At 51.5% G+C, this 14,080-nt stretch overlaps 1 protein-coding gene across 1 annotated transcript in view; it reads right to left on the reverse strand.

The window, feature by feature from the left end:
• ITGA11 (integrin subunit alpha 11) overlaps positions 1–14,080 on the reverse strand; it is a 133,109-nt gene that overhangs the window by 55,567 nt on the left and 63,462 nt on the right. The window contains exons 3-7 of the mRNA XM_027553060.1: positions 12,351–12,451; positions 7,878–7,969; positions 5,311–5,425; positions 2,616–2,743; positions 1,114–1,262 (exon numbers count right to left, since the gene is read on the reverse strand). Coding sequence (XP_027408861.1) covers positions 1,114–1,262; positions 2,616–2,743; positions 5,311–5,425; positions 7,878–7,969; positions 12,351–12,451 — 585 coding nt within the window. The remainder of the gene's footprint in view (positions 1–1,113; positions 1,263–2,615; positions 2,744–5,310; positions 5,426–7,877; positions 7,970–12,350; positions 12,452–14,080) is intronic.

The following is a 14,080-nucleotide window of genomic DNA, read 5'->3' on the forward strand; positions in this document are numbered from 1 at the left end:
CTCAATGAACACAGCCGAGCTCATATCATAGGTGTAAAATTTATACATTTAAATCTCAATGCCTTGGAAGTAATCTTGGGAGTTTAGGCTACAGCTGGAAAGATCTGGGGAAACTGACTTTAAAATCATTCACTGGTTCCAGTGCGGGTGAGTACAGTGTTCTAAGCAATGCCAGGGTCACTGGAATAAGCACGTAGCTCTCTGGATGGCTATAAATAACATTCATTATCACTGTGAGTTCTTGTGTCACGTTTAAAGAACCAGCCTCATGGCTCTGTAATCTCAGATGTTAGATTTGACTCTGTTACTCACATTCCACTGATGAAAAATACCCCACAAGAAGATTCTGTCCTCATGCGACCCACACACTTTTGATAGGGTCTCAGTGGTAGAAGATATTTCCTGAAGTTGGCTGCAAAAACATCCCCTGTCCCCCAAAGGCCCTTCTGTGACGTGATGTTACCTTGCCATTCCTCCATCAAGGAGGGAAATTAAATTCTCTTCTCCTTGAACCTGAGCTGGCCTTAGGGACTTGCTCAATTGTAGACTATGGCAGGGACTTCCCTGGTAGTCCAGTGGTTAGGACTCCATGCTTCCACTGCAGGAGGCAGGGGTTCAATCCCCAGCCAAGGAACTAAGATCTCATATTCTGTGTGGTATAGCCATAAGAAAACTACGGCAGAAGTTATATTCTGGGGCTTCTGCAGCTAGGTCACAGGCAGTGTTGGAGTTCCTGCCTGGGTCCCTTGGAAAGCTTCCTCTCAAAGGCTGACTGCCATAAGGTGAGAGTGTCAAGCCACATGCCCACGCACAGGGGCTCAGATTGCCAGCCTCAGCTGAACTCCCAGCCCATGGCCAGCCTCCACTGCCAGCCTCGTGAGCATGCCATTCTGGATGACCAGTCCAGTTGAACCTTCAGATGACAACAGCCCCAGCTAACACCAGACTTCAACCACTTGAGAGAACCCAAGGAGAACTGACAGCTGAGCCCAACCGATGCCCAGTACTTTGAGGGACTAATTATTGTCTCTTCAGACACTAAATTTTGTGGGGCAGCAATAGATAACTAGAACAGTATCTAAGATCTAGAAAAATTAATTTTTTTTTTTTTACCGAGCAAATTCAATTCCAAATGCTGTCCGGGTTTCCGTTCCTCCTCTCTGCTCAATGTGGCTGGCAGCTTCCACCACGTCCTTCACAGACCTGTAGTCATTGAGGTGAAATTCGTGTACCACATCTTCTCCGTACTGCACCACTCCAACCTGCGAGGAAAAGGAGGGCAGCAGAATGTCTTGACCCTGAAGGCTGGCCCTTCGGTGATGAGGCCTCCTGGAGTCATCTCTCTGGGACTGTTCAGGAGTGAGGAGGCCTGGGGACCTTCCGAAGGGAGAGGGATTAAGCCAAAGGGAAGCAGGTTCTGCAAAGTCCTGGGAACGAATGGCTGGCTTGGTGAGACAAACGGGAGGTGCCTATCAAAAGAGGAAACTGATCTAAAAGATCCAGCAGATTAAGTTTCTTACTTAAAAAGACAAAAGTTGAGCATAGAATTGAAATCTAAAATCTTAGGAACAGTATGGGAGGATGGGCTATGGCATTGTTCACCAAAATCTGGAACTAACATTCTTTATATTTTGGAAGAGAAGTCTGAAATATTAATTAGCCTCAAATATTAATATCCTTAAAAGAAACAAAATCTTAAAAGAATAAACAAAACCTACCTGTAGTAGGACTAGAATGAACAAATATTATCGTTGGATGGGCCCACAGAGTTTATTTGGTAAAGGTGCATTTCCGAATGCTGAATTTTCACCTGGCATACCCTACAAGATGATCTCCCGGGGTAGGGAACTCATCACTTCATGAGAAAGCCCACTCTCTTTTTAACAGCTTTGATTGTTACAAAACAATTTCTTAGGGCTTTCCTAATGGCTCAGTTGTAGAGAGTCTGCCTGTCAATGCAGAAGACATGGATTTGATCCCTGCTCTGGGAAGATCCACATGCCACGGAGCAACCATGACTACTGAGCCTGTGTACTGCTACTAGAGTAGCCCCCCACTTGCTGCAACTAGAGAGAAGCCTGCATGGCAATGAAGACCCAGTACAGCCAAAAACAAATAAATTAAATTACTAAATAAATAATTTCTTAGATGACTTTAAATCTGCCACCTTGTCATTTCTAGTCACCGGTCCTCATTTGGCCTGCCAAAACAATACTGAGTAAACCTCCCCCCTCACTGGCTAGGCAGCATTTCAAATATATGCTGGCAGCTTTGACTACTTCCCCAGTCTCTTCTCCAAGATCAAAGTGTCTAATTCTCCCCCTGCCTCACCCAGCAGGATTCTGCTGCCTTCTCACTCTCTGGCTGATCAAAGTTTTTGTTAATAGATGGTGTCCATCCCAGAGGACAGTGGTTGACCCACCCAATGATGTCCCAGACTGTCCCTTGATGTGCCCAGTGGAGATGGGTGTCTTGGGCGGCAGGGCCCTGTGGCTGGCCCTTTCGCCTACATCTTTCTAGTGCATGCAAAGACACTCCCCCACACCTCAGGGCAGCATCTACCATGGGTTTGGAGGGCCCTGTTTGGAGGAAGAAAGAGTCCCAGCCCTGCTCACCTGGATCTGCCCGGGGCCAATGTAAAACTTCTTTAGGATGTTGATGAGGAAGTGCTGAACCTCCACCCAGGGGTAGATACTGTTGGAGCCGTCCAGGACAATGACGATGTCCATGTAGGTCTGGCACCCTGGGAAGTGAGGACATGGTCATTATTACCCCAGGAGCCAGTGTCTGAAAATCTCGGGTTCCCTGAATGATTGTCCAAGGAAGCCTGGTCTGGGAGCCGTCTTCAGGCTGAACACTTATTTGGGCCACGTGAGAGAGGAGCCCAGGAATTCCTGACGCTGCTCCATGGCTCTGAGCTGGCTGTCTAAACACAGTATCAGTTAAGCCAGAATGCTTCTGCTCCTCCTCAGGAACTGACCACCATTGGCTGGTCCTTGTTTGGGAGGCAGCTGACACTGCCCAAATCAGTAGTTCATTATTGTGTATTTTACAGTAATGGGCAGGCTGGCATTTATCACTTTCAGCTTGAATGAATGGGCTTCACTTCTTAGGAGGGAGGCATGGTGTAATGGCTAGAAATGTGGAACCTGGCATCAGACTGTTTGACCTCTGGCTTTGACCTTGGGCAAGGTACTTAACAACTTGGCATCGGTTTCGCTTCTGTAAAAGAGGCATAATGATAGCAGAGGATTGCTATGAGGAATTAACAAGGTGATGCTTCCCGGGCTGAACTCAAGAATCTTAGCTGATCCTCGTGTTATTTTTTTAACCAAACCAGTTTGTTAACGTAGTAATGACATCATCAGGTCAAGCTCTTGTGCCTTGATCTCTGCTTTGAGTCTGAAAGTTTCTCTATATTCTTGTAATATGAATACCAAATTAAAATGAATAATAGCAACAGAATGAATAATGAAACCTTGGTACCATAACAAATGGAAAAAGCGTCTTTTAACATGGAAGTAATTGATTTCTGTTTGTGAAACAGCTGGGGTTACCCTGAAATAAGATCATGAATCTGGTATGATATACACTAAACTATACCACATTGAAATACTGGGCACCTGCTTATTTTCACTGGAGGATTTTCACACTATTTTCAAATAAATCTACTTTATAGCAATACAGCGGGAGGGCTTTGTGAGTCAGCCACCCCAGTAACTCCTGCATCGTGGAGGTTCAGCATGTTGACAGCAGTGCTCCAGGAGGGCAAGGTGGTGGGTTTGAGCCCAAGAGCCTGTCTCAGGCTCTGTGACTGGGAGAGCACTTTAGAGGCTCTGGGTGGCTCGGATGCTCAGGGTTGCCTCTGCTTTAGGAGAAGCTGTGTGGATGGCTCTCGGCTCGTCTGCATGCTACATGTAGCATGTGATGGCCCTACGCCTCCAGGCTGATGGTGCCGATAACTTTGTCCTTCTCCAGTGCACCGCGGCCCCTGTGGATCCAGCGTGTGCTGGGGTGCTGCGTGGTGCCGGCAGCCACAAGGATGCGAGACAGAAACGCCTTGATTGGGGGGGTTTCTAATCTACTGGTAGGGACCAGGTTTCTTTTAAAGCCAGTTTTATTATTAGAATGCATTTATTAGTAATGATTTTTTTTCTTAAGATTTCAAAATTTTTTTCAAGACACCTCGGGAAGAGCCTTGCTTTAGGTCTGTGGTTTTTAAACATGGCTGAACACGCTTCTGAACACAAGTGCACACACGTGTGTACACGTACCTGGGGCCTCAACCTAGACCTGCTGAGTTAGATCCTCCGTGGTGTCGGCAGAGGTGGCGGGGGCAAGGGGTAATGTCCTGGGATCTGATCTGCTGGTCAGCGGGGTGAGGAGGAGGAGGTTCTGGGAGGCTGAACCCAGAGGGAAAAGTAGCTCCAGGCTGGGAGGCACACCTCACGTGATCTGCTGCAGCCCTCCTCCCAGCCCAGCCGCTGCCTCTGCTCTCCCGCTGATGTTGTGTGAGAATAGAATTGAAGCCACCTCATCACCCGCAAGAGGACCACTGCGCAGCCCCAGTGGGACTGACCCTTCCTCCCCCCTCCTCCACGTACCACCTTCTGTCTCTGACTGGGCGCTGTTGTTCGGAGGGAGGCTGCCTTTAGCTAGAGGAGCTGATCCCCTCACCCTCAATAAAGCAGGCCGCAGCTGTTGGGCAATGGTATTTAGCCCACAGGAAATAGTGAGGCTCGGAGCCAAGCCAGAGGCAAGGTCTGCACTTGACGTCCCAGATTTTCCTGGCAGGTGTGGAGAGAGTGGGAGGTTTGTGTTCCATGAGGCCCCGGGAAAGCTGGGCAGCACTTCCTCACGTCCAGGAACACGGATTAGATGGGACTATTACCAGGAACACTTCTGTTCTCCTTGGCCTTGCACCTACAGGGCAGCTGCACTGCGTAACATCAGAGGGCACCGTTCACACTGCAGTTAGTACACGTCCCCAGTAGTGAACCACGTCCCCAGATTGTGCTGTGCACAGCCTGCCTGCTGTACATGGCAACCGGGCCATCTCTTCCTCACTCGGGTTTTCAAAGAGCCTCTCTGGTTGTCAGGGTGGTCTTCATAACCTTAACCCCCCCACCATCACTCTGTAGGGGAGGCTGGGCCAGGATTGTGACCCCAGATGTTACCCAGAGAGCCGGAGCTGGGCGGGGCTAGAGCCCAAGTTCTGCTTTGTAGCCTCGGGATGGGGAGGTCAGAGCCCGGGGCCTCCCAGGGACTGCCGGTTGCTCAGCCCGAGTCTACAGATTGGAAGCCACTTACTTTGGAGAGCGGGGGCCACGGTCTTGGAGAACCTGAAGTTGGAGTTGACCCGTGAACACATCCCTGTGGTGTAGTAGGAACTCCCACACTCGTGCGACCAGAGGGGGCTGCAGGCCTGTGGAGCACAGAACGGACCCCCAGTCAGTGGAGGCCGCAGGGTCCGAGCCCAACAGCCTTTGGCCCAGCCCCACCCTCCAAGACACAAGACAGAATCCTCCATCTGAGTGCTGGTATCCTAAATTTCTCTTGTGGTAACATGTACCAGTTTCCTTGGTTTCAGGCGGAAGGGAGACTAACTAACCTTGGAGTCTGCTGTTGTTGTATTTTCAAGGATCCCCTTCTCCACCCCATCATCCGGGGTGTGACTCTCTTTCCCCTGCTTGTCCACCCCTCCCACCACACAGGAGGCAGGAAAACCTTGTCATCCATGGGAGGGAACCTTTCAAAAGTCTTCCTGAAGAGGTCACCTGAAGGTCATTACTGGGCAAACTTCCAGGACAGGGTCCCAACAACATGCCCATGGCTCCTTGCTAGGGAAAGGAAAAAGTGTGTTTCTGCTTTTTCTCTGAAATTTGTTACCAAAACATGGATGTCAGCCCCTCGTTTAAAGACTGAATGATGAGTCCCTCTCAGAGTCATTAAAAACGAAAGCTCAGCTTCTGTCTTCATTTTTGTCCTGCTGCTGGGGAACTCAAGACTAAATTTTATGCTGTTATTTCTTTTGGTGTGGAAGAATAATTGTTCCACTTCCAATCCCTTTATTTAATTAGCTTTCTTTTTTAACTCAGATTTTAAAGGTTTTGTTTTATCTGCGTCTTTTGTTGAAGCTTCTGCAAGTTATTTCTGGAAGTGGGGGAGAATGAATAATGGGAGACTAGGTAATGGATAATGGCTGGAGGGATAGATGACGGATAAGTGAGTGGAGGATGGATGGATGGGTGCATGGATGGATGGTGGATGGATGTCGGAAGGGATGGATGATTAGATGGGAGGATGAGGGGGTAGACGGATGTGCAGACAGATGGGTGGCTGAATGAATGGATGGATGGATAGATGAATAGAGGGACAGACATTTGGTTGGGGGATGGGCTGATGAGTAAATGGATGAATGGATGAGTGAATGAGTTAACAAAGGTTGGTATTTACAAACTAGGGTCTTAACCTCCCCACAGAGGCCCCAGGGGTTGTGTCACACCTTCCCTCTTGGACCTTCATTCCATCTTGTGAAGTCAGTGAAATCAAGTTGATAGGGTATGACAAGGAGTCTCAGACGGAGAAGGGTGTCAGACCAAAGCCCCTGACAAGTATGTGTGGACAGTACCAGGGGTCTTGTTGGCCTTGGTTGGGGATGATGAGGGCTGTGGGCTGACCATATACCGAGGCACCTCGGGACTTTCCCTGGTAGAGCCATTATGCTCCTGTCAAATCTCTGAGCACCCCAGTAATCTCACTGCCCTGGTGTCTCATTTGTCAACAGAAATGGACTGATGGGTGAGAGCAGAGAGCGATACTAGCTTTCCTATCTTAAAATAAGTGGTGCATTTTATGGGCTTTTCGGGGTAATTCTTCTCTGAAATCTTCTCTTGCAGCTGTTTCTAGGAGCCATCAGTCCCAGCATCACCCACATTCATGGTGGTTTACTCGAACATGGGGGCAAGGGGCGGGCAGTGTCGATCAATCAGGCCACCCGCACCCGCCCACCGTGTGCAAAGCTTGCATATGTGTGCCTGGGTGGGTGCAGAGACCTCCCAGCACCTAGCGCTGCTGACTTTCTGTCCCAACAGCATGCTCATATTACTCATTTGTTATCATCACGCTCCCAAACAGAATGGAAGCTTCAGGAGGGCAGGGAGTTCTGCAGACTGCTGAATCCCCAGTGCCCAGCATCAGGCTCAGTTCATTGTAAGAACTCAAAAAATAGTTTAAATGAATGAATATCTCTACCTCCTCAGCCCAAGTACTCCTTCCTTTTTCTGCCTTGCTAAGACTAGTTTCTTCTTTAAAAACAAAACAGAAACATTCTCCAGGAAACCTTCCTGTCTGATCCCCCGTGCAGTTCAGGTGGCCTGCCCCTCTTTATCCTTCCCTCTGTTGTAGAAACTCTGCGTTCACTCATTTATGACTTCCACTCCAAGTCCTCTCAGGGTGTGTGGTGTGTCCTAACTCATCCATTCTGGAGTGGAGATTCGGCCTCTGCCTTGGACCTTGGGCTCCCCAAAGAACAGGATGGCCCCCCACACCCTATTGGACTGTTAATAATCTTTATTCCTGTTCCTTTTTAGGCTGTCTGCTCCATGGTTCCCCCCCCCCACCTCCAAAGGGAATGTACACAAAAGGCCTCAATCCTTTTTCTTGTCTGAATTGTCCCCCCAAAAAGCTTAGGGTGCAGAAGGCAGAATGGCACAGGCAGGAAGCTGGAGGAGGGGCTGCTCCTGGGGTGCACAGGGACAGGTGGTCTGGGGGGCAGGCATGTTCAGCCACCCCATGTCCCTTGCGGCCCCGAGCAGAGGGCCTGTGTGGGCCGGAAGGGCTGGGGATTAGAAAGAGGGCCGGGGGGCAGCTCTTACCAGGAAGCTGTTGTCCTTGGGGTTGGTGGCCAGGCTCAGGCCGAGACGCATGTTGTCCTTCCTCTCGGACACGTTGGACAGGGTGACCCTTCCTGGGGTGGAATGGAAAGGCTCAGCCTGCAGTCCCTCCCGCCTGCCGTCCGCCCAGCGTCTGCTGCTGCCGCTGGCCGCCAGAGGGCCCCAAGGCAGAGGCAAGCAGGGTCCTCTCCCATTCTGCTTGCCCCTCTGAACCCCTCGTTCATCTGCAGATCAGTGAGCCCTTCATGGTTTACCAAGGCCTTGCCCGAAGGTCGTCTGATTACTTCCTCTCAACTCGGTGTGAAATGAGGAATGTGAAGCTCAGAGAGGCCAAGCAAGCTGCTCAGAGTCACACAGGAAGAACATGACAGGGCTTTCCATCTCCTAATCCAGAGCGTTCCCTCCTCCAGCCATTTCTCTGTGTCCCACCCCAAACATACCCGGGCACCCCACCGAGGCTGGCTCCTCTGGCTCCTCTATGCAGTGTCTCTTCCACATTTTTCTTCAAGCCAACCTGCCATCAACACTGACCAGTTCCCTGTCCAGCTACCTCAGGGTCCAGCCCTCTGCTCAGCTGATAAACTGACACAAGATAACCGATTCTTTCTCACAGGGAACAAATAGCCAACTTAACAAGAGCCTTCTAGAGGTCCAAGGTCTTGCCCAAGAATGTCCTTCTGGTCCCCAGAGGAATATTCAGGTGAAGGATTATCAGCTGACTGGGTGGAGGGAGAGGGTCGTGGCAGATTAAAATTACTGAGTCAATTACACTGGGGAAGGTTTTACCAGATCATTATCTCAGGCCACTGAAGCAAAAGATGTGTTTGAATTCCCCTGTGTGTGTGTGTGTGTGTGTGTGTGTGTGTGTGTGTGTGAGGGAGGGACCTGGGAGGTGGGTAGAGTTTAGGGGAAAGTGACTTGGGCATTTTGCTAAGCCCCAGCAAGCAGTCCTCATGTGCTGTGAACAGAGCCTACATGTTTTCTGTGCTTGAGGGGAGGGGTGTGATCTCTAAGAATATTTAGCTCTGCTGGCGATTGGAAGTGTGAAGAGTCGGCCAACCCTCTGGGGCCCAGGCCAGCAGGATCTGGGCCCAGGCACGGGCAGAGGCCAGAACTTCAGACGGCTGACGGCTCTGGGGGGCTGGGGACAGGGCAACTGTGCTTGTTGTTTTTCCCCTTGGTTTCCTGCAGTTTGTAGTAAGGTTCCTTTTGAAATCCAGCCCCTCTTGGCTGTGCTACCAGTGCCTGGGATTGTTTTCTCTTTTTTCTGTCCAAACAAACTAGAGAGAAAATCATACTAATAACCCCGGTGCTTCTCTGATGCTTTATCACTTACAAAGTGCCGCCCGCCCCCACCCTCCCAGGACCCCCTCTTGATCCTGGGTGTTCCAGGGGCCACCATTTCCATTTCATAGAGGGAAAGTCAAGGTGTGCAGAGGAGTTTTGTTGTTGTTTAGTCTCTGAGTTGCATCTGACTCTTTGTGACCCCTTGGACTGTAGTCCACCAGGCCCCACTGTCCACGGAACTTTTCAGGCGAGAATACTGGAGTGGGTAGCCATTCCCTTCTCCAGGGCATCTTCCCAACTCAGGAATCGAACCCTGAGTGTATCCTGGATTGGCAGGTGGATTCTTTACCACTGAGCCACCTGAGAAGCCCACGCAAGGGGTGGTGACTTCCACTAATATAATGTCAATCACCGGTAAACGATAACGCAGGGACTTGAATCCAGGATAGCCAATGTTACACATCCTGAGTCTCCCCATCTGCCTGCAGGGCCGTGGTGGCAGAGGTAGGGAGTGAGAAGTCTGGAGAGGAAGCTCCAAGCCCCAGCTGGGCCACTTTCTCCCCTCAGGGACTTAGAGAATTCTGCTCTTCATTTATTTAAGGGGTGCCCCGTCCTGACCCCGCCACCTCTCTCCCTTCCTTGCCTCAATGACTAAAGTCCTTCATGAAACTGTGGGCCCACATGCAGATGCCATGGTGGGGAAGACCCTTGTGTTGGAGTAAGAGCCTCGGATTGGAGCCCAGCTTCTGCTAATCATGGATTTGACGCAGTCACTAACTCCCTCTCTGTGATCAAGGGAGACTAACCTCTTTCTCAGTGGGTCTGTGTGAGGGTCTGGGGCACAAGTTCCTCCTCAGACAGGGCCTGCCTTCCAGAATGACATTCCCTCCCTGAGCAACTGCCCCTCATGAAAACCCTGACTTCATCCAGGCTTTGGGAAGAAAGTGCCGGAGGTAAGTAGACTCTGCAACACTGAGGTGTGAGTGACTGACATTCACTTCCCTGGAGAGAAAGGAAAGAACATTCCTGGCTCAGTGGGGATCGCAGCTTGGAGCTTCCAAAGGAAAACCCAGAACTCAGGTTTCCTTGCTTTGCATTTTCCACTGTGTGGATAAGGACAAACCGGCAGATGGTCCTCCTGCCTCCTCACTGGGAGGGAAAAAAACTCAAGTGAGGTGCTCCCGGACTAGTATTTTCCCTTGGCCTCCACACTGTTCGCTGCCCTCTGCCTCCCACGTTAAGCCCCAGTTCCAGGGTCTGATGGCTTCATGTCTGCCTTTGCCAGTTTAGGCTCCTCCTTCTTTGGAGGGAAATCAGGTCCACGTTGGAAACCACAGCAGTAGAGGAAACTATTAAATGATGGATTCATGTGTCTGGTTCCCACCTGGACCAGGGGGGTTTTCTCGGTGGCCCAGACCCCAGGCTTGTGCGCAGGCCTCCCAACGCTCCCTCTGCCTGAGCCACACAGTAGTTCTTTCCATTCTCCAACAGAGCAAGTTCAATTGTTCCGAATCATCGGACGTCTGCTCAAAATTTACCTTCTCAGGGAAGGCTTCTTCGACCACCCCACCCCAGTGCTCTTGCCAAGGAGAACCTGCTTCCTATCTCCTCCCCACCCAGCCTCTCTTATCACAAGCCCCGGTTCATCACACAATATCTCTCCTCACCTGGGATGGCCCTGCTTTCTAGTTTGTCTCCTCGCTCACCATGCCTTTCCAGCAGAGCCCTTGGCCCCTTGTTCCTGCTGTATCCTCATTAACTAGCATCATGGTTGGCATACACTAGGTGCTCATGAGAGGCTGGGGGACATATTAGACCAGAAGTGGATCCTAGGTCACACATGCGTGAACGTCGGCTCAGAAAGAGCATGTGGGCTCCCCCTAGACACAGCAAGGAAACTGTACAGCTATAGGAGACTCCAGCTTGGCCTCTTAGGGAGCCTGGGCTCTCAGGGTGGTGATGACCGGGATCCATGAGCTGCCAGCCTGACTCCTGCCCGCCGTGGACCGTTTCCTCATGAAGCCTGGGCCACGGCTATGCTGGGGTCTGAACTTCCCACCTACCATGCTGTCATAGATGAGGCCAGCATGACACTGAGTGCTGTGTGCTGGGACAGCTGGCTGCCCGAGGGATCTGGGTTCTGGGGCTTTCTCTTTGATGTAGCCTTTTCATCCATTTGCTTATCTCCTGAAGCTCTGCCATCTCCCCCGCCAGGCCTGGCTCCCCCCACAGCCTCCCCAGAGGGCCCCAGCCTCGTCCTCTAGGATGGAGGCTCCCCTCCTGGAAGAGCGGGAGGCAAAGAGCCCTACCCTGGGGAAGGTCAGTCCTAGAATCACGGCTTATCCCACGTGGGACCTCAGCCCAAGGCCTGGCCACTGTCAGATCTTTAGGACAAAGCAGAAATGCTTTGGAGAAGAGGCGTGTGTGCCTTAGTGACCTGCGTGCACACGTGGGGTGTGGATGTGTAGACTGGGAGCCCTTGAGGCTATGCACAGCCTCTGCCCTGGGCCCCAGGGCTCTGCAGGGAGGAACAGAGTCATCATTTCAGAAAAGCAGTGCTGTGCAGTTAAAGGTTAAAGGGTGGCTGCAGACTGCCTGGGTCATAGTCCTGGACTTGCTGCTTGTTAGCTGACCCCAGGCAGGTCCCCTCACTTCCACCAGCTGTTGTTGATGATTAAATCTCGTATCGTTGTTGTGGGGATTTAATGAGTCAAAAATACCCCGAAGTGCTTAAACCAGTGCCTGGCATTAGGTGAACACATATTGGGGTGGCCAAAAAGTTCGCTGGGGTTTTCCGTAAGATGTTACAGAAAAATTCAAACAAACTTTTTGGAAGACATATGCATGTTGGCCATTGTTATTTCAAAGTCAGGAAAAAAAAAGATAGGAGGTTGAGGGGCCATGGATGAGGCAGAAAGAGCCATGGCCCGGGACACTGAAGACCTGGGTGTGAATCCTGGTCAGCTCCTGACAAGCTGTGTGACTGTGAGAAAGTTGTTTTCTCTCTCTGGCCTCAGCTTCCTCATCTGTAAAATGGGGGCAGCAATATCAGCTGAGTCAGCTCCCAGGGCAGCTGCGAGAAACCAGTGTGACTGGGGGCAGGGACGTGCTTCAGGGCCTGCCTCGCTCTGGACAACGGTTGGCCTCCTTGTGGACAGCCCGCATTACCCAGGTTGAGCTTGGTGCAGTTCCCTTGGGTCACTGGACACTTGTACACGTCTCCTGTCTTCTGGTGGCCGTTGGTTTCCAGTGGGGCGCCGACGACCAACCTGGGAAGGAAAAGAAGACAAGTGAAGATGCGAGGGGAGGTTCTCCTTCCTGGCAAAGGGTGGAATCTGCAGGGCTGTGTTGAGGGGAGGTTGGGGTAGGGAGGGTGGAGGGAATCCTGGAGGGGTAGCCCCTGCAGACGTTCCTCAGACTCAGACCTTCGTTCCCCTGGGAGAGGGACGCTGTGGCCTGGCCAGGCCTGGCCAGGAGACACAGAGATGAAGACCACATGGGTCCAGCAGCAAATGGGATGGAAGCTGTCCCTGCAAGGAGAGGGCAGGGCAGACATCCTGGAGGAGGTGTGCTTCAGCTGGATCTTAATGGATGAATATGAGCTTGCCAGATGGTTGGAGGGTGGTAATAAGGATCATTTGGGCAGAGGAAGGATGATTTGGGGTCTTGGCCATCTGCCATTACCTCTGGCGGGCCTCATTCTTCACCTCATGTAACAGTCTTTCAGCTGGGGACCCAGGGGCTGGGGCACATTGTACAGTGTTGGGTTGGGGGGGAGAGGCAGCCAGATGGGCTAAAGAGTGGCCAGAGGTGGCCACCCAACTGGCCCTTGAGCCTCTGTCTTTGTGACCTTATTTGGGAAAAGGGTTTTTGCAATTGTAGTTAAAGATCTCAAGAGGAGGCCATCTTGAATTACCCAGGTGGGCCCTCAATTCAGTGAGGTGTCCTTACAGGAGACACACAGAGGAGAGACCCTGGGAGAAGAAGAAGCCATGTGAAATGGAGACAGGGCTAGGAGTGAAGCTGCCACCAGCCAAAGAATGCCTGGGGCTGCCAGAAGCTGGAATAAGTAAGGACGATTTCTTCTGGATCCTTTAGATGGAGCAGAACCCGCCGACACCCTGATTCTGGAGGTCTGGCCTCCAGAACCGTGAGAGGGTAAACTTCTGTTTTGGGAAGCCATCTACTTTGTGCTGACTTGTGATGCACCCACTGGGAATTAATGCACGTTGCTTACATGCACACGGATTTCTAGAGAAAGAGCAACTACTTCCTCCTGACCTGGCCAAGCCCCAGCAGTGCCATCATCCCTCGAGTCCAGGGAGAATCCCACTGCAGTCTGGATGGCCCCAGCCCTCCCCTTAGAGTGCCCCAAAGCCCCCTCTATCCCTTATCCCCAGCAGCAGACAGCCAGAGCCTTAGTGCAGACAGGAAGCAAAATCTTTAAAGCAGGCACTGTTTCCCTTCAGCACCACCTGCCTCTGGCATGTCTGGACCCCTTTAGGCTTTGGGTGCCAGCCCCTCATTCAGCCACCACCTGCCTGCTCGGCTCAGGTCCTGGTGCTGACAGTGACCCAGAAGCTCCCAGGCACAGCTGTGCTGTCCTGGCAGGAGGTGCCATGGCTCACACATCCCTGGTGTCTTCCAGACCCCGAGGGGCACAGGGACACGTGACACATTGGGAGTGAAGAGACCTTTCTGGAGCCCTGCTCTCCCAGCAGCTTCCCACCCCTGGCAACGTGAGCCAAAGAAGAAGCAATTGCTCATTTTCTGGCTTAAGATTGTTGAGAGGGATGGACCTGGAGGTTTAGGCGACACAAGGCTTACATGGCTTCTTATTGTTAGTTATTCTCCTGCCCGCTTTCCACCCACTGCTCTGAGCCATCAGAAGAGAACTA

Source organism: Bos indicus x Bos taurus, chromosome 10 (genome assembly GCF_003369695.1).
Source record: "Bos indicus x Bos taurus breed Angus x Brahman F1 hybrid chromosome 10, Bos_hybrid_MaternalHap_v2.0, whole genome shotgun sequence".
NCBI lineage: Eukaryota > Metazoa > Chordata > Mammalia > Artiodactyla > Bovidae > Bos > Bos indicus x Bos taurus.